This window comes from Halichoerus grypus, chromosome 9 (genome assembly GCF_964656455.1).
Source record: "Halichoerus grypus chromosome 9, mHalGry1.hap1.1, whole genome shotgun sequence".
Lineage (NCBI taxonomy): Eukaryota > Metazoa > Chordata > Mammalia > Carnivora > Phocidae > Halichoerus > Halichoerus grypus.
This window is the reverse complement of record NC_135720.1, coordinates 107,440,673-107,462,368: the sequence shown is the minus strand read 5'-3', so window position 1 is coordinate 107,462,368 and position 21,696 is coordinate 107,440,673. Positions and strand designations below refer to the sequence as shown.

At 44.7% G+C, this 21,696-nt stretch overlaps 2 protein-coding genes and 1 long non-coding RNA gene across 3 annotated transcripts in view; 1 reads left to right on the top strand and 2 right to left on the bottom strand.

The window, feature by feature from the left end:
• The first annotated feature begins 5,891 nt into the window (after positions 1-5,891).
• On the top strand, positions 5,892-6,915 carry LOC118542234 (heterogeneous nuclear ribonucleoprotein A1-like). The gene has a single exon (XM_036102225.2). The coding sequence runs from the start codon at positions 5,929-5,931 to the stop codon at positions 6,913-6,915; it is 987 nt and encodes a 328-aa protein (XP_035958118.2). The 5' UTR covers positions 5,892-5,928.
• A 1,782-nt stretch (positions 6,916-8,697) lies between these two features.
• LOC144378988 (trem-like transcript 4 protein) lies at positions 8,698-12,493 on the bottom strand. The gene is made up of 5 exons (XM_078054415.1): positions 12,366-12,493; positions 11,830-12,174; positions 11,076-11,115; positions 10,289-10,388; positions 8,698-9,660 (listed from the first exon to the last, which is right to left on the bottom strand). Exons 1-5 carry the CDS (start codon positions 12,415-12,417, stop codon positions 9,637-9,639), a joined length of 561 nt encoding a protein of 186 aa, XP_077910541.1. The 5' UTR covers positions 12,418-12,493; the 3' UTR covers positions 8,698-9,636.
• Positions 12,494-19,034: 6,541 nt separating this feature from the next.
• Positions 19,035-21,696, bottom strand: part of LOC144379084 (uncharacterized) — a 45,227-nt gene continuing 42,565 nt past the window's right edge. Inside the window, exon 3 of the long non-coding RNA XR_013441266.1 lies at positions 19,035-20,528. This is a non-coding gene — a long non-coding RNA (uncharacterized LOC144379084). The remainder of the gene's footprint in view (positions 20,529-21,696) is intronic.

Here is a 21,696-nt window from a genome sequence, read left to right as displayed (position 1 = left end):
CTGCAAGGGCCACTCACTGCAGGGAACAATGGTTGGAAGTAGACACACTCTGTGGCACTGGAGGGTGCGGGAACAAAGACACGCACTAGCAAAGTGGAAGCAATAGATCACTCATCACAGTTATCACAGTGGCTTCAGCCTCTTTAACCGTAGTGGAAGCCAGAAGGTAATACAGCAATGTCTTCAGAATTCTGAGGACAAATGATTTCCAACTCCGAATATTAGGTCAGTCAAACTATTAGTGTCAAGGTGAAGAAGGACTTTTTTTTAGGGTAGGGAGGGACAGAGGGAGAGGGAGAAAGAGGATCTTAAGCAAGCTCAATCTCACTACCCTGAGATCATGACCTGAGCAGAAATCAAGCTTCGGATGCTTAACTGACTGAGCCAACCAGACGCCCCCCAAAAAGGACATTTTAGGTATAAATGGTTCAAAATGTATTTTTCATTTCCTTCTTTCTCTGGTCGTCGCTGAGGGTTGTGCTCCACCTGTAGGAAGAAATAAACAAAGGTACTAGAAACAAACAATATGGCGGGGGGGGGGGACAAAGAGAAGCCCCTGGGTCCTGAGGGACAGAGACCCCAAATGACAGCTGTGTACCAGGTATGGAGGGTAGCGAATCCACACGGGGGCAACAGAAGGCTCCAAGAGTGAGTTTTTAGAAGTAGGGATGCCTGGGTGGTTCAGTTGGTTAAGCGGCTGCCTTGGGACCGAGTCATGATCCCAGGGTCCTGGGATCGAGTCCCACATCGGGCTCCTTGCTCAGCGGGGAGCCTGCTTCTCCCTCTCTCTCCCTCTGCTTGTGCTCTCTCTGTCAAATAAATAAAATCTTAAAAAAAAAATTTTAAAAAAAGAAGAGAATCAGTAGAATACCTGATATGTCAGAATGTCTTGAGAGGAGATTACGACATGTGGCCAAGAATTTGGGGGTTGAATTATATCATAACATAAAAAATAAAAATTTTAGGGGCGCCTGGGTGGCTCAGTTGGTTAAGCGACTGCCTTCGGCTCAGGTCATGATCCTGGAGTCCCGGGATCGAGTCCCACATCGGGCTCCTGGTTCAGCAGGAAGCCTGCTTCTCCCTTTCCCACTCCCCCTGCTTGTGTTCCCTCTCTCGCTGTCTCTCTCTCTCTCTGTCAAATAAATAAATAAATAATCTTTAAAAAATAAAAAAATAAAAAAAATAAAAATTTTAAAAGATAATTATTTAAATTCCAGTTAAGACAAATTGTCACAGAGAAAAGGAAGTAAGAATGATTTACTGCATGGGAGGCAAGTGCACAAAGAGCAAGCTAAGCTCTTTCCTGAGATTGCCTGAAATTCACACTAAATGCTGGGACCTCTATCACCCCGGCAAGAGCTTTAGTAAAATAACCACCTCTACCCACAAGAGAATCTGGATACCACAGACTGGGCACATGACACCCCAGAATACAGACCACATTTTGCAATGATAATAAAATTAGATTAAAAATAACTGACAAAAATATAACTAAAAGTAGATATTTGAAAAATTAAAACATTTCAAAATAACTCGTGGTTGAAATTCACAGAGGCATAGACAGCTGGAGTGCTTCCTTGAAATGTGAGATTATTCTGTTTAAATTCAGGAGCTAGAGAAGCATCCTCATTTTCCTTTCCTCTAGCCATCTTTGTGCTGAAAAGCCAAGGTAATGCCTTAACACAAGAAAAACAGAAGGCATAGGAGGGGGGCCTGGGTGACTCAGTTGGTTGGGTGACCAACTCTTGGTTCCAGCTTGGATCATGATCTCAGAGTCATCAGGCCCCAAGTCAGGCTCTGTGCTGGGCATAGAGCCTGCTTAAGATTCCCTCCCTCCCTGGCACCTGCGTGGCTCAGTCGGCTGGGTGGCTCAGGTCATGGTCCCAGAGTCCTGGGATTGAGCCCCACATCGGGCTCCCTGCTCAGCGGGGAGTCTGCTTCTCCCTCTGACCCTCCCCCCTCTTGTGCTCTCTCACTCTCTCTCTCTCTCAAATAAATGAATAAAATCTTTTAAAAAAAAAAAGATTTCCTCCCTCCCTCTCCCTCTGCCCCTCCTACCCCCCTTCCCTGCTCACACATGCATCTGCTCTCTCTTAAAAAAAAAAAGAAAAGAAAAACAGAAGGTATAGGGATCTGAAGCAGGTGATAAAACTCACATTGTTCGCAGGTGATATGATTATCTATGTAGAAGTTCCAAAAATATATACAATAAATCATTAGAAATAATGAGAAATTATCAAGTCACCAAACATAAGATCAAAATACAAAACTCAATTATGTTTCTGTACACTAGCAACAATTACAAACATAAGTTGTGTTCATTTTTAACACAGAATTACAGCAACTATTTGAGCTAATCTTTATAGTCTGACTGCTTTCTGATTCATTCCAGATTTTTAACCACCACAGCCTCATTTTTCATTTCGTTTTTTACTTTTTACCTCAGTAAATGGAAGCAAATCTTCAATCTATGTTTTCAAAGAAAGGTACCTTAGGTTCTTTCATATGAAAACTCTTTGGGTTGTCTTTACAAAATTAGGACAATTTAATGAGGCAGAAAATTACTGGCTCAAAATATTTCCCTCTATTCTCAAAAAAGGATAATTTGTTGTCTTCTAGCATTTAGTGTAGTGGCAGAAAACTCTGAAACCAAGATTGCTATTAAGTCCTTTAGCACTAACCCTTTCTTCCTTCCAATGTTAATGCTTATAGATTTTTCTTAGTTATCACAGAAAAAAATGTTTTTGCTAGATATGCCTAGAGGTATATGCTTCACATTACTACTATTCAGCAGTATTCAGTTTACTTTTATTTCTAGACACTTGGGAGAATCATATTTCTCAGGCCCCTTGGAACCAGACAAGGCAATATTACTTGTTTTACCCAAAGAAATGTAAATGAAATGTCACTGGGAGTGCTGAATTGCTTATCTTTCTGGCAGTTTTTCTCCTGCTGTAGAAGCACTTGTTAATTTGGAAGGGTTGAAAGATTGAAGCAGCCTGGAACACAGAGCTAACCTTGGGAGAACTGTATCCTGAAAGTGTGCCTGGACCCTCGGGAGACATTGCACAGGAGAGAAATAATCTTTGGCTGTGGGAAGCTATTGAAGGTTAGGGGTTGTTTATTACTCCAGCATGAAGGAGCCTATCCTAAACATAAGCTACAGATTTCTTTTCATTGATTTTTTTCCCTTTGATCAACACACAGGGTTTGTTTGTTTCACTTCAAATTTCTTCTACATCTTAGATGATTTGCCCAACGGTAGGCTAATGTTAGTGTTCTGAGCACTCTTAAGATAGTGCCAAGCGATGATGTTCTGTAGGTTAGGTGTATTAAATTCATTTTTTACTTACAATGTGTTTATTGTAACATAATCCCATCGTAGGTCAAGGAATATCTGTATTTTATATCATGATTACTTAACCATAGCAGCAACTATGATTCAAGAATACTGGCAGCTGGGCTTATACACTCTCCTCACCCCAAATAGGAATGTTAGAGGGATTCATTTTTAAAGGGAAATGACCAGTTTATGAGAAAAGTACTGGAGATACTGAGAGTGGGGTGTCCTTCAAAAAGAACAGAGGCTCTTGACTGATTAATATAGATCAGTGGTTCTCAACTGTAGGTGATTTTGCCCCTCCAGGAGAAATTTGCCAATGTTTAGAGAAGTGTTTGCTTGTCATAACTGAGGAGAAGGTGCTACCTATGTCTAGTGGGTAGAAGCCAGGGATGCTGCTAAACATCCTACAATGCATAGGACAGCCTCCTGAACAAAGAATTATCTGGCCCAAAATGTCAATTGTGCCAAAGCTGAGAAACTCTATTCTAGAGTATAATCCAACATTCAGCAACCCCCACACACACAGAATTCCCTATCACTTTTATGCTGCAGTCTTTCTTCTCTAACTTTTCATCTTTAAAAATTTGCAAATGCCCAGAAAAATATAAATAATAAGAAGAAATATGTGTAATGATACATATAAGAAAGCCTCTAATATATAGCACAAAAATTTAAACATATACAAAAGAACATGAAGGAAATAGATAACACAGGGGCCTAAATTAAACAATTTAAAAGTCTTATACATCATATCTTTAAAAATAACAGAGAAGACATCCATGAAACTAGAACAGAATACTAGACAAAGAGGGTCCTCTGAGAACAAAAATAGTACCTTTTGTGATTAAACATATAATAGAAATAAGAATAATTCAATAGAATAATTGGAAGATAACACTGACAAAATATTTGGGGAAGAATCAAAGGACAAAAAGAGATGAAAATTAACAGAGAAAATATGAGAAATATGAAGCACTAACCCAAGAAACCAAATAAATGAAGAGACATACTATATTCATGGATTGGAAGACTCAATACTGTTAAGGTGCCCATTCTCCTAATGATCTGTAAGTTCAACACAATGCCTGAAAAAGAATTTTCCTGTAAAAACTGATAAGCTGATTCTAAAATTTTATGAAAAAGCAAAGTACTTAGAATAACCAGGAAAAAAACTTGGAGGACTAGCACTACCTGATTCTAAGACTTACTATAAAGCAACAGTAATTAAAGGAGTATCATATTAGTTAAAGACAATTAAATAGATCTGTGGAATGGAATTGAGAGTCCAGAAGGAGATCTACCCTATATATTTAAGTCATTTTTATAAAGGCGCTAAAATAACTCAACGGAGAAGGAAAATCTTTTCAACAAATGGTCCTGAAACAACTGGATAGCCATACGGAAATAAATGAACCCCAATACACAAGAATAAACTAAATATTGATTATAGATCTGAACATAAAAGCTAAAGCTATAAAGCTTCCAGAAGAAAACATTTACAAATGCTGTTATAACACTGGGGTGGTCAAAGATTCTTAGTCAGGACTCAGAAAGCATTAAACATTAAAGAAAGAAAGAAATTGGACTTTATCAAAACGAAAATTATTTGTTTCTCCCAAGACACCATTAAGAAAATGAATAGGCCAGTCACAGACTAAGACAAAATATGCACAATCCAAAGATTGGAAAAAGATTTATATCCAGAATATTTGAAGGATTCCTAGAACCCAATACTAGAAAGGAAAATGATCCAATAAAAATAGGCAGATGAGGAAATGAGCACTTCCTAAGAGAAGATATGGTAGTGGCTGGTAAGCATAGGAGATATGCTGATCATCATTACTCATCAGGGAAATGCAAAGTCAAACTACAGTGAGATTTCTCTATGCATCTATTAGAATAGCCAAAATTAAAAAGACTGTCAATGCCAAATGTTGGCAAGGATATAAAGGAACCAGAAACTCTCATACAATGGTTGGTTGGAGGTGGGGTGGAGTGTAAAAATGGTACAATAACTTGGAAATTTGCCTGGCAGTTCCTCATAAAGTTAAACATATTCTTATCCTATAACCCAGCAATTCCGTGTCCATGTATTTAATCCAAAGAAAGGAAAATGCATGTTATGGGCTGAATTGAGTCCCCCCTAATTCATATGTTTACATTCTAACCCCTTGTACTTCAGAGTGTGACTGTATTTGGAGTTAGGGTACTTAAAGAGACAGTTAAGTTGAGGGCATTAGGGTGGACCATAACCTAATATGACTGGTATCCTTGTAAGAAGAGATGAGGACCCAGATAAGTGCAGATGAACAACCACATGAAGACACAGGGAGGAGAAGACAGCCATCTACAAACCAAGGAGAGAGTCCTCAAGAAACCAACCCTGTTCACACCTTGACCTCAGATGTCTAGCTTCCAGAACTGTGAGAAAATAAATATCTGTTGTTAAGGAACATTCTGGCAGCCCTGGCAAACTATTACAATGGATGTCCATAAAAAGACTTGTTCAAGAATGATCACAGCAGCTTTCTGCCCGTGGACGCCGCCAAGTAAGCATCATTAAAGTCTCCCCTCCCACCGCCGTCATGTCTAAGTCAGAGTCTCTCAAAGAGCCTGAACAGCTGCGGAAGCTCGTCATCGGAGGTTTGAGCTTTGAAACAACCGATGAGAGTCTGAGGAGCCATTTTGAGCAATGGGGAACGCGTATGGACTGTGTGGTAATGAGAGATCCAAACACCAAGTGCTCCAGAGGCTTTGGGTTTGTCACGTATGCCACTGTGGAGGAGGTGGATGCAGCCATGAACACAAGGTCACACAGGGTGGATGGAAGAGTTATGGAACCAAAGAGGGCTGTCTCAGGAGAAGATTCTCAAAGACCTGGTGCCCACTTAACTGTGAAAAAGATTTTTGTTGGTGGCATTAAAGAAGACACTGAAGAACATCATCTAAGAGATTATTTTGAACAGTATGGGAAAATTGAAGTGATCGAGATCATGACTGACCGGGGCAGTGGCAAAAAGAGAGGTTTTGCTTTTGTAACATTTGATGACCATGACTCTGTAGACAAGATTGTCATTCAAAAATACCATACTGTGAATGGCCACAACTGTGAAGTAAGGAAAGCCCTATCTAAGCAAGAGATGGCTAGTGCTTCATCCAGCCAAAGAGGTCGAAGTGGTTCTGGAAACTTTGGTGGTGGTCGTGGAGGTGGTTTTGGTGGGAATGACAACTTTGGTCGTGGAGGGAACTTCAGTGGTCGAGGTGGCTTTGGTGGCAGTCGAGGTGGTGGTGGATATGGTGGCAGTGGGGATGGCTGTAACGGATTTGGTAACGATGGAAGCAACTTTGGAGGTGGCGGAAGCTATAATGATTTTGGCAATTACAACAATCAATCCTCAAATTTTGGACCCATGAAAGGAGGGAAGTTTGGAGGCAGAAGCTCTGGCCCCTATGGTGGTGGAGGCCAATACTTTGCCAAACCACGAAACCAAGGTGGCTGTGGCAGTTCCCGCAGCAGCAGGAGCTACGGCAGCGGCAGGAGGCTTTCATTACTGCCAGGAAACAAGGCTTAGCAGGAGAGGAGAGCCCGAGAAGTGACAGGGAAGCTACAGGTTACCGCAGATTTGTGAACTCAGCCAAGCACAGTGGTGGCAGGGCCTCGCTGCTACAAAGAAGACATGTTTTAGACAATACTCATGTGTATGGGCAAAAAACTCGAGGACTGTATTTGTGACTAATTGTATAACAGGTTATTTTAGTTTCTGTTCTGTGGAAAGTGGAAAGCATTCCAACAAAGGGTTTTAATGTAGATTTTTTTTTTTTTGCACCCATGCTGTTGATTGCTAAATGTAATAGTCTGATCATGACGCTGAATAAATGTGTCTTTAAAAAAAAAAAAAAGAATGATCACAGCAGCATGATTAATAACAGCCAAATAACACAAATGTCAACAGATAAATGGATGAAAAAGCCAGTATATTCATACAGTGGACTATGACTTAGGAACAGAAAGGAATTAATGCATGCAGCAACATGCTTCTCCCTCTGCCTGCCACTCCCCTTGCTTATACTCTCTCTCTCTGTCAAATAAACAAATAAAGTCTTTAAAAAAAAAAAAGAAGAAGAAGAAGAAGGATAAACTCAGAAAGAGAAAGATATGAAATTCAGAAGAGAGCACATCGAACACCCAATGGAAGCCAAGGGAGTGTCCAAGAAGATGGTGAGTAGAAATTGCAGGAGGTTGTGGGTTGGGCTTATAGGGAAACCAGTGCAGTGGTAGGACAACCAGTATGCCCCGGGCATCTCAATGGAATGAATCCAATGCCTGACTTCATGTGTTTGAACTTCCCAGATGAAATTTACACTTTTGGTAGAGACTTTACAAATGAATTAATGGCAAATACATAAAAAATAAAACAAACAAAAATAAGGCAAGTTGGGGGATAATCAAAAATTATACTGAAAAGAAAACGTAATCATAATACATTCATTCCATGGCTAGGCTGAAAAACAAGTATTTACAGGGTCCCAAAATGTAAAATCTGCATATCCTTCTTATGGGCAGTTGTGATTTGACTATATTGTGGTTTGGGGAGAGAGCGTGTGGGGGTGGGTAGGGAAGTGATTTGTGTGTGAAATGACCCAATTCTCATCCTCATTAATGGGAGATTAGTGGATAATATCAAAAACTAGAAAATGAACAAAGAGCAGTATAAGCTTTGTTTCTTCTCTTCCACAAATAAAGAGGTAAATATCAGAATACATAGATAAAAGATGTGGATTCCTTCAGGGGAATGGAAGCTGGGGGCTCAGAGTGGGAGAGCACGAGACTGCTTCGGACTTTCGAGTCTTGTACAATTATTTGCTTTTTTATTTTTATTATTTTTTTTTACTCAAGTATCATTGAAACACTTTTTTAAACTGACATATAGTGGACATACCATTATTTTCCTTTTTAAACAACAGCAATCACCACACATGTCAAAGTACTTAGAAAATTTTTTAGAGGGTGCCTGGGTGGCTCAGTCATTGGGCGTCTGCCTTCGGCTCAGGTCATGATCCCAGGGTCCTGGGATCAAGCCCCACGTCGGACTCCCTGCTCAGTGGGAAGCCTGCTTCTCCCTCTCCCACTCCCCCTGTTTATGTTCCTGCTCTTGCTGTCTCTCTCTCTGTCAAATAAATAAATAAAATCTTTAAAAAAAAAATTGTTTAGATTGCTGCTTCACAAACCAGATGTTTCTTTTGTTTGTTTTCCTTTTTTCTGCCTTTTTTTTTTGAATGTTCATAGCAGATTTATTCACAACAGCCAAAAAGGAGAAAGAACCCAAATGTCCATGAACAGTAGAATGGATGAATAAATTACATTTTCTGCCTTTTAATTCATCACCAAATTGCCCCTCCAGGAAGAGGCTATCAATTATGTCCTTCCAACAATTCATGAGAATCCCCTTTTCCCTACACCTCTCCAGCACAGAATATGATTACCATTGTTTTTAATCTTCTTTGAACTGATAGGCAAAGCGTGGGGTCTCACTTCATTTCTCATCTCTCTGATTATCAGCCATTTTGGACACATGTTCATATGTAGTATTTGTTCTTTATTCTGTAACGGTTAACTTGTTCCTATCCTTAGCCCTCTTTAAAATGGAAATGTTTGCCTGATTCTTATTTATTTAAAAGAAAAAGATGTTTAGGTCCTAAAGCTGTTAACCCTTTTATCTGGCATAGGGGATGGAAATATTATTCCTTCATTGTCATATACTTTTAAAACGTGTCACTTTTGGAAATATCAAATATTACATTTGTATATGGTATGAACGAAGGATATTTCCCTTATCGGGCGGAAGAAGAACCAAAGCTGACTGCAGTGGGCATTGGTGATCGGAAGACCAGCTGGACTGTGAGCTGACAGAGAAACAGGAAATCCTGGAGTGGAGGGAGGGGCACACATTAGGGGGAGGATGCCTACCAGTTGAGTTTGGTCCACTGGGTAGGAGGGGGTGGCCTGGATGCACAGGGAGAGTCTCTCAGGTGGTGGGTCCCCGCTTTGTGGACGTGGCGTTGGAGAAGGCAACATGGGGATCCTCAGCTCTGGGACGAGAGGCACCGCCATGGCATAGATGGTGGAGTTAGGTGTCGGGAGGTGTCTTCCAGAGGCACAGGAACGGCCTTGTCTTGGAGGCTCCAGATCTTAGTGGTCCTGATGGAGCAGGAGGAGGTGGGGGAACTCCAGGCTCAGTGGGGAGTGCCCAAGGGCTCTCGGGTCTTGGTGGGGCTGGGGGCAGCCATTGCTGCTACTCCCATGGTGTGGTGGAGACCTGAGAAGTGGGGAAGGGGGCTCAGAAACACACTCACTGGCTGTTCCTCACCTCTTTCATCTGACCCACTTCCAGCCCCATCCCCTTTCCATTCCTGAAGTCTCTCCTTCTCGTCGGGTCCTCATCTTCTTCTCCCTGCGCACGCTTCCCCCTTCAGGACAGAATGAGACAAAGTCCTGGGGTGGGAGCTCTAGAGTGTGAGCTGAAGTCTCGGTGGTGGTGGGAGGGGGACCCTTAGAAGGGACTTCAGGCTGGGTAGGTGTGGTCTCTGATGGAGGGAATGAATACCTGTGCATGTCTGCACGTGTATCTGGTACCTCTGTGTGCACACTTGGGGGTCACTTAAGGAGGACGCCTGAGGCTGGCCTCAAAACTAGACAACCCAGCTGCTGTGGGTGGACATGACCCAGGGGCATGAGTTTGAATGTCCAAGAAAATGGTGGCTTATAACAACCAAATGCGTGTGCAGAGACGGGCGAGGTAAAAGAACATTTAAGTTGGTCTAACTTACAAAGGATACAATGCCCCCTGTGTGACTCCTGGCTACTTCTGTCCTGCGGTACCTCTCTCCCAGGAGAGACGTTTCCCCCGCTCCACTGGCCCCCAAGCCAGCCCAGGCCCCACTCACCTGGGCTCTGTAGGTCAGAAACAGGGGGAGGGCTGTCAAAGCCAAGATCTTGGTCACGAGGAATGCACACAACGGCATCACAAAAGTGCCGCCCAACAGACTATGGGAGAAGGGGGAAGAAGGAGGGGAGGATCCAGGCTGTGGAGAGCAGCCCCTGAACTCAGCATGGGGCTGGAGCCTGTTTATGGGCCAGCCCCACCCTGAACTCACTGGGGTCAGCCACAGGGATCACCTGGAACAAAATCATGAGAACCCAGGAACCTTGGGTGGGGGGAGAGGTTGGAAAGGAGGAAAGAAATGATCAGAGTTGTCATTTCTCTGGGTGACACTATCAGGGTGTGCCACAGCTCCAATGGATAGGGAGCAGACGAAAAAGCAGAGGGAGAGAGCTCCGAGATCTGTAATAGGCAAACCAGGGAGGGGACTACCCAGAGGTGCCCCTGGAGAATGTCTGAACCCCACAGGAGCCCTGGACCAGGGGACAGAAGGCCTGGATCCTGGTCCTGCCACCGCCCTGAAGTAGCTGAGTGACTCTGGACAGGCGTCATTTCTCTTGCCTGTGAATCAGCACTAATAGAAGTTCTTGCATTCCTGATATGTAGCTATTTCTGCTCCATCATGGGGGAAGTTTAGAGCCACTCCTTCACCCTTGCCAACCTAGCCCAGCTCTGAGCTGAGACCTTGGAGCCCCTTTTAGACCTCTATGTCCCCCTGATCTCCTGACTCAGAGTCCACACAAGTCATCAGCTTCCCAGCTCCCTCCCTTTAGGTGAGACCCCAGACCTACCAGTAATCAGAGTCACTGATGAAGGTTGAACTGGTTGTCACTAGAAAAGAAAGTGTGATTGATGACAACAGAGAAGGCCTAGAGTCCCCAGAGAAGAGGTCAGCCCCCAAAGCCTGAGAGGAAGAGGGGGAGTGGCCAGAGCCAGCCCCTGGGGCCCCCCAGGCCAGGGCTAACTGGGGTCCAAGGACACGGAACTTCTCAGAGCTGGTGGAAAGAGAGAGGCAGGGGCTGGGAGAGGCCTGGACTGAGAGAGAAGCCTCATACCGGGTCCCCAAACCCCCAAGGGCAGGGAGAGTCAGGAGCATTCCTGTGCAGAGGGCACAGACCACTTGTCCCAAAGGCCTGGCCTCTTCACCATCAGAGTCTCGAGACCCTTCTAGTCTTGCCTCGGACCCAGGTCCTGAACAACCAGCATGTCCAGTCTGGGGGTGACCTAGGCCACAGGGCCCCACACAGATACCCTGTACCTCCATGGGGTGGCCAGTTCTGGGGATCGGTGGGTGAGGTTGGGTCTGAGCCATCATGTGGACTGGGGAGCTACACCCAGTGGACCCCAAATCAGCTTATACCTGTTGGGAGAGGACACCCAAGGATGGAGGTGATGGCCCAAATATGGGAACTAGGGACCTAACTGCCCACAGTGGGAGCGAGCACGGAAGTGGTAGGATTGGGTGAGGAAGGCAGGGGAAGGAGGTGAGTGGCTTCACTTCCCCGGACACCCCAGGAAGGCCCTTGCCCTCCGCAAAGAACTCACTTGAAGTCACCACCAGGCTGATGTTCTTGAGAATATAGATGCTCTCCTCAGGACCTCTGTCTATTCCACACCAGTAGGTTCCTGAACTCTTCTTCGTGATTTCTGTTATGATGACAATGAAGAAGCCAGCAGAAGGGTTGTCCCAGATCAAATGTGGAGGGTTTTGAGCCATTACCTGGGGTCTTGTGCTGGTGACCAGCTTCAAACAATAACCTGGCTTGGTTTCCTTACACCAGATTTTATTCTCATACTCACCTGCCGGGGGCGTGGACGGGCATTGCACAGAGACCACCTGCTGCTGAAGCTCCCACACCAGCTCACTCTCCCGGACTTGTGCCCAGGAGCCTAGAAAACAAGTTCTCAGGTCAGGCTAAGGAAGGAGACACAGTCACCCTCAAAGCATGACCCCAGACAGCCCTCCAGCCCTCCCTTTCCCACCCTCCCATAGCGCACTGCACCCCATACACTCACCTCCAACCTCCCTCCCTCCCTTGCCCTGTCCCCCTGGAGCCACCCTCCTCCTGAGGGCCCCTTACCCAAGGCGAACAGCAGCAGGACCAGCGGCAGGTGTAGGGCCTCCCGGGTCATACTGCCCTGTCCCCGTGCGAGGCTGCCTAGAGTGAGGGGTACAGGGTGGCTACAGGACGGAGAGACCCAGGAGCTAGGCCCGACTCTGCCCAGATGCCCCAGCACATCAAGGGCAAGATTGAGAAAAGAGAGGTCTTGATTGAGTAAGTGTGAGGCCTGCAGGGCAGGTTCTGTGGGCAGCGGGGAAGGTGGGGCCCCCTGGGGGAACCTCCAGCTGCTGGGGGCATCTCCAGCTTCAGCCTTGCTCAGCCGGGTGGTCCAGGCACTGGGGCTGCTCTGGGTTCCCCAGGCCCACCCCACACCCCACCCAGCACTTACAGGGGAAAGCTAGGTGAAAATAAGAGACCACCCTACTTCTTTCAATCTTGGTTCCTTTCACTTCATCCTTTCAGAGGCCTGGCTTTTCCACCCATCTCCAAAAGCCAGGAGAGAACTGGCCCAAGGCAGGTAGGGACTCTTTGAGGCCCGAGCTGCCCTTAAGTACCTGTGGCCCCCAGGAAGAGCAGAGAGCCCCTGGCGTGGAGGGAGCACGGTTGAAATGACATAGGCACACTTACTCATAGACTCTCATAGCCCCCCAAGATGTACACTACGAGCCTGGACCCCATTGCTACAAATAGGAACCATAGTAAAACATCCCCAGGCCGTGCAATCCCAAGGCAAGCTCCCCGACTCTCACTGCACCCCCTCACGGACCCCAATCATCAGCTCCAAGTATGGCTCAGTACTCAACACCCGAATGCCAAATCCCACATTATTTCATGTGTAGTGGTCTCTTTTGTGAGTAGGTTTATATGAAGATCACAAGGGCTCCACATGATTGTGGATACAAAGTCTATTTCCCTTCTGTACTGTCATGAACATTGACTATGGTAGTATAGGTACACATGAAACAAGGGCTAAAGCTACTAAGGATTTTATCTAAGTTGGACCTGGGTTGGCTGAGCCCTGCAGGTGCCTGAGCTGTCCCCCTCTGACGGTGATCCCATTGGGGGGAAGAGTGGAGATACTAGGGCCTCAGACCCAACCCTCCCCTGGACTCACGGCACCCTGCCTATCTCCCTTGGTGCAGGAGGTTTTTACTCCGGGCACCTTGGACAAACTTCGTACAGGTTACCACCTGTGTCAGGGAATGGCTGAGTAGCCCGGGTTCAGATTGTGAGGGAAATCTGCGTTTTCCATTTTGAGAGGTTATAAGGTATGAGAAGAGAGGGGATGGAATTTCAATTTTATGAAAACAAAGTAGGGGGAAAAGAGACTTCAGGAAAAAGAGCAAAATCAAATTTGCAACTTAGAGTTTACAAAGCCTGGTCACAGGCGTATTTAACTCTGGAAGTCCCAAACTTGTCTGCACCTTTTAATCACCTCAGGCTTATGGAAAAAAATGTACAGGCCTAAGCCACCACCCAGACCAAAGAACCTAGCCCAGTGTGGTGAGGCTCCCCATGTGATCTCAGTGTGCAGACAAGTCTGGGAACCCCTGGTTTAATTTCACTTCCACAAAATCCTTGAGAAGCAGTGGTCACTACTCCCTTTCACCATAGGGAAACTGAGGCACAAGGAGTCTTGGTGATTCCTTTAAGGTTCCCCGGTGAACTGGTGGCATTGCAGAGCTCCTTCTGCAGCCGGTTTCGCCCTCCGGCAGGACAGGCACCCCAGCAGGAGGTGGGCTGTTGTCACATGACTTGCATGACTCGGGTTCAGGGGACCTGTTCCTCGCTCCACAGCGGTGGGCAGGAGAGCGCTGCTGGAACGGACGGGCTGCCCTGCCCCCTGCTGGCTGGAGAGCGCCATTACCGGGTGAGACGTTCTCCTGGAGTCTTCCCTTTCCCAAGGTCACCTTCTTCCTTCCCACACTGCCCTCCCTGTGGTCCTCAGTCCTTCTAACCTGCTCTTTGCTGTGTGACAAGGAGGCCCTCCATTCGCAGCAGACAGGGAGCACTTGGCGGGCGGAATCGCCATTTCTCTGCGCTTTGGGCTCCCCACCAGGGTCTGTGGGGTGAACACCCTCGGGCAGAGCCTGGGGTCCTAGACTCCCCAAGGGTACAGACGTGCGCAGCATCTGGGCCTTTAGACCTGTCAGAGCTCAGTGGCAGTGGCATCCCCGGGGATGGAAACTGCAGAGACAGGAACCCCAAATCAGTCTCTGGTCCCCAATCCTGAGAAGGGTCGCCTCTTCAGAGGTTCGGCTCTCCCGGGAGGAGTCTGGGTCACAGGGCTCTGTGGGAACCGGACTCTGGGAGATGGCCTGGAAGCGTGGGACTAGGGTTCACTCTCAGGGAATGGCACCGTTGGTGGCCCGGGTAAAGGAAATAGCCCTGGGTGGCCCCTGTTACCTCTGGAATCCCACTCTGATGACCATCTAGAGAGGACCTGCCTTCTTCCTCCAAACCCAGGATTCGGGACAGGAGAAGAAACTGGGAGAAGATCAGACCACAACAGTCCCAGGAGGGGTAAGGAAGGGCAGTTCAACCTTCTCCTCCCTCTCAGTATGGCTGCAGGGATAGAGGGGACTCCATTTCCCTGACTGTAAAATAGGAATATTACACCTTTTTGTCCCATTGAGCCCATGAGGTCAATAGCTCTGGTAAACCTCTAATGGCCTTCCCTGCTTTTTCCCTGGGTCTTCCCGCCTGGGGCTCTCTGGTCTGGGTCCCCTGCAGAGGTTTCCTGCAGCCTAGGAGAATGCTCAGGGCCAGGTGTCTCCGGGTTGAGTAGATCTGAGCTATTTCTTTCCCAACCCCTCTGACCACTCCTGGCCCCCAAACACACACACACACACACACACACACACACACACACACACACACACAGGATCAGGCTGATCACTCCTCCACACTTTCAAAAGCTCTGCTTTAATTCCGTCTCCTCCAGGGGCTGGGTACAGGGCATGCAGTGTGCCCCGCAGGGGAAGACGCTGCATGCGGGGAGGTGAGGGGGGGGTTCCCTGGTGGATGACTCTTGTCTTCTAGGTGGAAGGAGGAGGCAAGGATTCCAGAAACTGAAAAAGGCCTGGCTGGTTTGGTGACAAAGGAAACCATGTATTTGAAAGCTTTTTATAACTTTCCAGTTTGACACAAATTTGGGACCGACACGAAACTCTAGAACCATTAATTCAAAGGTCATGTTTATCAAAGTTTTACGATATTCTACAATAGAGGAAAATACAAGTTACCTTGAGGGATTTTCTCAATTATAGAATTTTTCTATTTTTTTCCCATCTTGACCATGATAATGGTTCAAACACATGTGGGGAGGGGGCACCCGGAGCCATCATTTAAAGAAATGAACTTGGCCTTCCTTTGACTCTAACAAGCACGCAAGTCCCTAATCAGTGAAACCATTAAGACAAGTCTGGTGCTGGCAGAATGAGGGACGGTCGTTCTGTTGTGTTTAGCTTCCTACCAGGTCAGCCTTTCCCCTCCTCTTTTCCTCCTTTTCTCCCTCAGGCTGCCATCTGCTCGGATGTGAGGTCCCCTTGGGTCCCCACTCAGGGGGCCAGTGCCCCACCTGCTGTCATCCACCTCACCCAGCCCCGAGACCCCGCCAGGCCGCTGCACAGGAAAACCCCGTCTGATGCGGGCATGGTATCTTTTGTGTATATGAATGCAGTATGCTAATATTTTGCTCAGGATACATGTGGCCATGAGGGATATTGGTTGGTCATTTTCCTGGCTTCTAATTCCTTTCTCTGCTTTTTGTACGGGTACATTCCGGGTAATTCCGGCCTTATAAAATGAGCTGGGATGTGTCGCCTATTTTATGAGTTTCAATTTGGTATTGTTTCTTTCTTAAATATTTGTGGCATTTGGTCTTGCTAAATACCCATTTCTCAGCCTCTCTTGAAGCTAGAGACCCAGATGCTCTCACTGGCAAATTCTATCAAATGTTTCTGTGTCTGAAATGATTACTGTTGTTATAATGGATGGTTATTTATTTTTAATGTTTAATTAAATATTGACTATCTTATGATTTTCCACGTAGTGCTTACTCTTACTATGACTTGATTATTGTTTACTTGCATATTAATTTCCTCTCTCCTTTCTGCCTTCCCCATCCTGCCAAACACCCTTCTCTGAACATAAGCTGCATGACTGCATGCTGTCTCAATCTATTCCCTATGTCTGGAATGGTAGGATCTTAGCAAATATTTGTTGAAAGTACATGTGAATGAATGAACAAACTCTGAGAAAGGAGTCCTTGCTTGACCAAACTTTGGTGAGGCTCCTGAACCTTCTCCTAGGCATCAATGCACTTCCTCGTAAAGTCCAGTTTTAGCAAGAACCCTGATTTTTCCACTGTTCTATGCTCCTTCTAAAGCTCAGCATGAATTCTGTGTTCTCCAGGGCCCAGGGACAGTAGGTGCAGCCCACCTTGCAGGTGAAGACATGGATATCCTCAATATCAATATCTGATGGAGTTCCTCATCCTCCGCCATGGCCCAGTGATGTCTGGTCCCCCCAGCCTGTCCTCAGCAAAAAATCCTGTTAGGTGGAGTGGGTTTAGCCAGAACCCCTCCCCCTTACTCCTGATGTTTCCTCTCAGTAATTTTCCATCCCCTAACCCCCACCTGCTTCCTGGCTATAAATCCCCACTGGCCCGTGCTGTATTCCTAATTGAGCCCAATTCTGTACTGATGTCTCCCTTTCCCGACTGCAGTAGTTCCTAAATAAAATCTCTTTTCACCGCTTTAGCTGCTGCTCGGCTTTGTTTTTTCTTTGACAACTCTCCTTTGGTTTGTATGGGGTTTCAGCAAATATCCTTGAATTTTTCAAGTAGACAACTACACAACCAGCAAATCATGGTAATTTAGCCTGTTATTTTAAGTTTATGTGTCCAATTTTATTTTCCTATGTAATTACATTTGCTGGTACTTCCAGAAACATGTTAAACAATACTTTTGACATTGAACGTTTTTATCTTGATCTCAGCCTTTAACATGATTCTTCCTAGTGTGATGTTAGCTGATTAATTCACTAAACCATTTCTTTATTAGGAAAGCAATTTCCTATTTATAGAACAGTAAAAAATTTGTCTAGGATGGATGTTGAATTTTACCAAATGCCTTTCTGCAATCGATCAATATCTTCATATAATTTTCTCCTTTGACTTACTGAAATAGAATCAAGCATTGACCTAACTTTGATAGCCAAACACATTGTATTCACATAATACAAGCTATTTAGTCATGAGTTTTATTATTCTTTCCGTATACTCCTGTCTTTAATTTGCTATACACACTTTTTTTTAATTTTGGCCTTTTTTTTTTTTTTTTTGGTCAAGCTTTTACAAGAATTTAAACTTTTTCTTTATCTTGTTATAACCTGCCAGGAAGCATTTCATCTTTTTGCCTCTTTGTACAGCTCAGATTTGATAAACATCATCTGTCTCTTGCAAGTATGTCGGGACTCACACCTAAATCAGCACCTAGGCTGATTTGTAGGCGGATTTTTACACCCATACAAGTATCATCCATGGTTAGTTGTCAGCTGACGATTTTAAATCTTGACCTAATTCTAACTCACATTTTCATTTAGAAAAAAAAAGAAATTCATCTCTAGAAGGCAGAAGAGATGACCCCCAAAGATATAGTTACTTCCTAGTCCCCAGAACCTATGAGTATTGCCCTTCTCTATGGCAAAAGATGTGATTAAATTAAGGGTCTTGAGAAATGGCCTTTATACTGGATTCTCTTGTGGGTCCTGAATGCAATCACCTGCCTCCTTATAGGAGAGAGAGGCCAAGGCGATTAGACAGAGTCTTGCACAGAGCAAGTAACATGACTAGGAGACAGAGATGGGAATGATGGGGCCACCGGCTGAGAGCCAGCAGCAGCTGAAAGAAACAAGGAAGGATCCTTCCCTAGAACCTCTGGAGGGAGAGTAGCCCTAACACCTTGATGTCAGACTTCATGTCTCCATTTCCGTTAAGTAACCCAGTTTGTGGTCATTTGCTACGTTAGCCCTAGGAAACTAATAGGTCATCCAATCAGGATTTTTACTTTTTGTGATTATAGAATTACATTCAATCATTTATATGTTTTCTAATACATTTCATATTTGGTGTTTTTTAAGGTTTTTTTTAAGATTTATTTTTAAGCAAACTCTACAACCCAATGTGGGGCTCGAACTCACAACCCCAAGATCAAGAGTCATATGCTCCACTGACTGAGCCAGCCATGAGCCCCTATACATTTCATATTTGTGATTTCAACTAATTTGTCATTCCCAAGGGAACATAAAAGTATTTCCTTTTAGGGGTGCCTGGGTGGCTCAGTCAGTTAAGCATCTGCCTTCAGCTTGGGTCATGATCTCGGGGTCCTGGGATCGAGCTCCACCCCCCCAGTCAGGCTCCCTGCTCAGCGGGGAGTCTGCTTCTCCCTCTGCCTCTGCAGCTCCCCCTGCTTGTTCTCTCTCTCTCTCAAATAAATAAATAAAATCTTAAAAAAAAAAAAAGAAGTATTTCCTTTTAAAAATCTTTTCCCAACAGCACATTTATTCATTTCATCATATTTAAATTTTTTCACATTTCTGGATGGACAGTCTTATTTTTCACTATATGTTTATGTTATATGTTTTATATGTATACATACTTAAATATAAATATGTTCTTGCAAAATATTTCACATGATATTCATGTTTTAAATTTATATTTAATTACACCGATGTAAATTTATCATTTATGTTACAATTCAATACATATAAATCATAAATGAATAATCAAATGATTAGAAATAATGGATTATTAATTTAGCCAGAAAAAAGATCTACATACAAAAATTAATTGCACATATATTCACAAAAAACAAACAATTACAAAATACGATTTTACAATGACATCATTTTTGGTCAGCTTTATCACCAAGATGCAATAATTATTTAAACCTCTCTTTCTTTGGATTTATCTCAGTGCTTACCACCACCATTTGTTGGCCCTTTTAAAAAAATTAACTAGCAGTGAACTGAAGCCAATATTCAGATCATTTTTGTCCAAGAGGGATGTGGTTACTATCATGTGTAACATGGTCTGGTTGTCCCTACACAGTAAGGAGAGACATAAGCAGGGGGAGCGGGAGAGGGAGAGGCAGACTCCCCGCTGAGCAGGGAACGCAATGCGGGGCTCGATCCCAGGACCCTGGGATCATGACCTGAGCTGAAGGCAGACACCCAACCGATTGAGCCACCCAGGTGCCCCAGAAACCAATTTCTTGTCTTCTAAAATTTGGTGTTGCAGCAGGAAGCTCTGAAGCCAATGAGACTCATTTTTCATTCCTTTGGAAGTAACTGTCTCTTCCTTCCAGCTCTGGAGCTTGCAGTATTTTTCTTACAGAAGTGTGTGATAGGCATCACTATTGCTGACCAGTATTTGGTTCCCCTTTACCTCTGCATAAATGGAAGGCTCCTGTTTCTCAGCTCCTTGGCGACCTGCCGGGCTAGTGCAATGTGTGGGAGTGATGTGTCTCACTTCCCACAGAGCCATTGAGGAGCAAGAGCTCCACTTTCCAGCACTCTCTTCCCTATGGTGACGGCCAGAGAAGCACGTGTTGATGTGCACATCCATGAAGTCAATGTCCCTCAGATGCTGAACTGGCCCACAGCGGACTCCTGCCCTGGACAGTCGTCTGGGCACATGGGCTTCACAGGAGCAAGAAAAGACATTATTTGTGTGAACACACTGAACTGTGGTTATTACTCCAGCAGAACCTGGCCCATGTTCTAAGATAGTTTGTACCTTTTTCAGTGACTATTAATGGAAAATCACATTTGTCATCCGGCACTTAAATTCTTTTTCCCACTCAGCCTACATTTGTTGCTTGTGTTCTCATGCTTCTGGCCTTTCCTTCAGAGACACCATCACACACTGGCTGCTTCTCTGTTCTTTGTCATCTTCCATCTCTCAAGTCAGCAAGCTTTTCCTGTCGAGGGCCACATAGTAAATATCCTGTGCTCATGGGCCAGAGGATCTCTGTCACTGTTCCTCAGCTGCTTTCAGAGCATGACAGATTCTCCAGGTAACACATAAATGAAGGAGCATGTCTGCATTTACTTTACTTACAAATTCAGGTGATGAGTTCAATTTCATTCAAGGGCTCTAGTTTGCCAACCCTTGCCCTAAAAGGAGAGAGCAAACAAAGAAAGAGTTAGATGTGGGGTCGAGAAAGAGAGCACTTGCAACACTGGATATGGCCAAGGGCATTCCCAAGGAGAAAGCCAAGGGATATGTCAGGGAGGCAACTTTGCTGAAGGCCTAGGGGGAAGCTAGTCCAGACTGGGGCCAGAGGACATTAGACCACCTGGGGATGGACCAGAGGAAAAAAGCCAGCTGATGAACTGATATATTCAAATATACTAAGGTGAAATTTACATTTGGGAATAGAGTTTAGGGATGAATTGATGATGGTGGCTAGAATATAAACTTTAAAATTAAGGCAATTAATAACTTCATGGAAAATAAAAAGCTGTACCACAGAGGAAATGTGATCATTATGAACTATATGACTGGGTTATGAAAAAGACATATACATGGTCAGGAAGAATAAAATCTAAAAATTAATTTTATCAGTAACTCTATTTGACTATTTGGAGAATAAAGGTGGAGGAAGGGACAGGCAGGGGCATGATGGGAGAGAGAGAAAACGTCATCTTCCATAGGGCACATTTCATGGATAATACATACCCCTGTCTAGTAGAGAAATATCAGTATAATAGTAAATATAAAAACTACTTAAAAGAAACTCCCTGGAGGGCGTGCCTGGGTGGCTCAGTCAGTTGAGCATCCTACTCTTGGTTTCTGCTCAGGTCATGATCTCACGGGGAGTGGGATCAAGCCCTGCAGCCAGCTTTGCTCTCAGCGGGGAGTCTGCTTGAGACTCTCTCCCTCTGCCTCTCCCCCTGCTCGTGCACATACTCACCTCTCTCTCTCAAATAAATAAATCAATCTTTAAAAAAACAGTGACTCCCTAGCAAGAAAGGGAGCTGGGGTGTAGAGTGTTGGGGCATAGAACTACTGCATTTTTATTAACATGAGTTTATAACCTACAATTTTTGGAGCTACAAGTTTTGAAGACACATATATGCATGATTTTGATGAAATTTTAAAACGAAATAATACTGCAACAGCCACTGTACCCTTTTTCAATTCCTAGATTTAGAACTGCTGAGTCAAAGGTGATTTCTTTTTTAAAGTAGATTTGGGTTAATCTGCCTACACTGTCTTTCAGAAAGGTGGTAGCGATATGTTTACCCAGCAGAATATGCAATTGTCTTTTCCCTAAAAGTC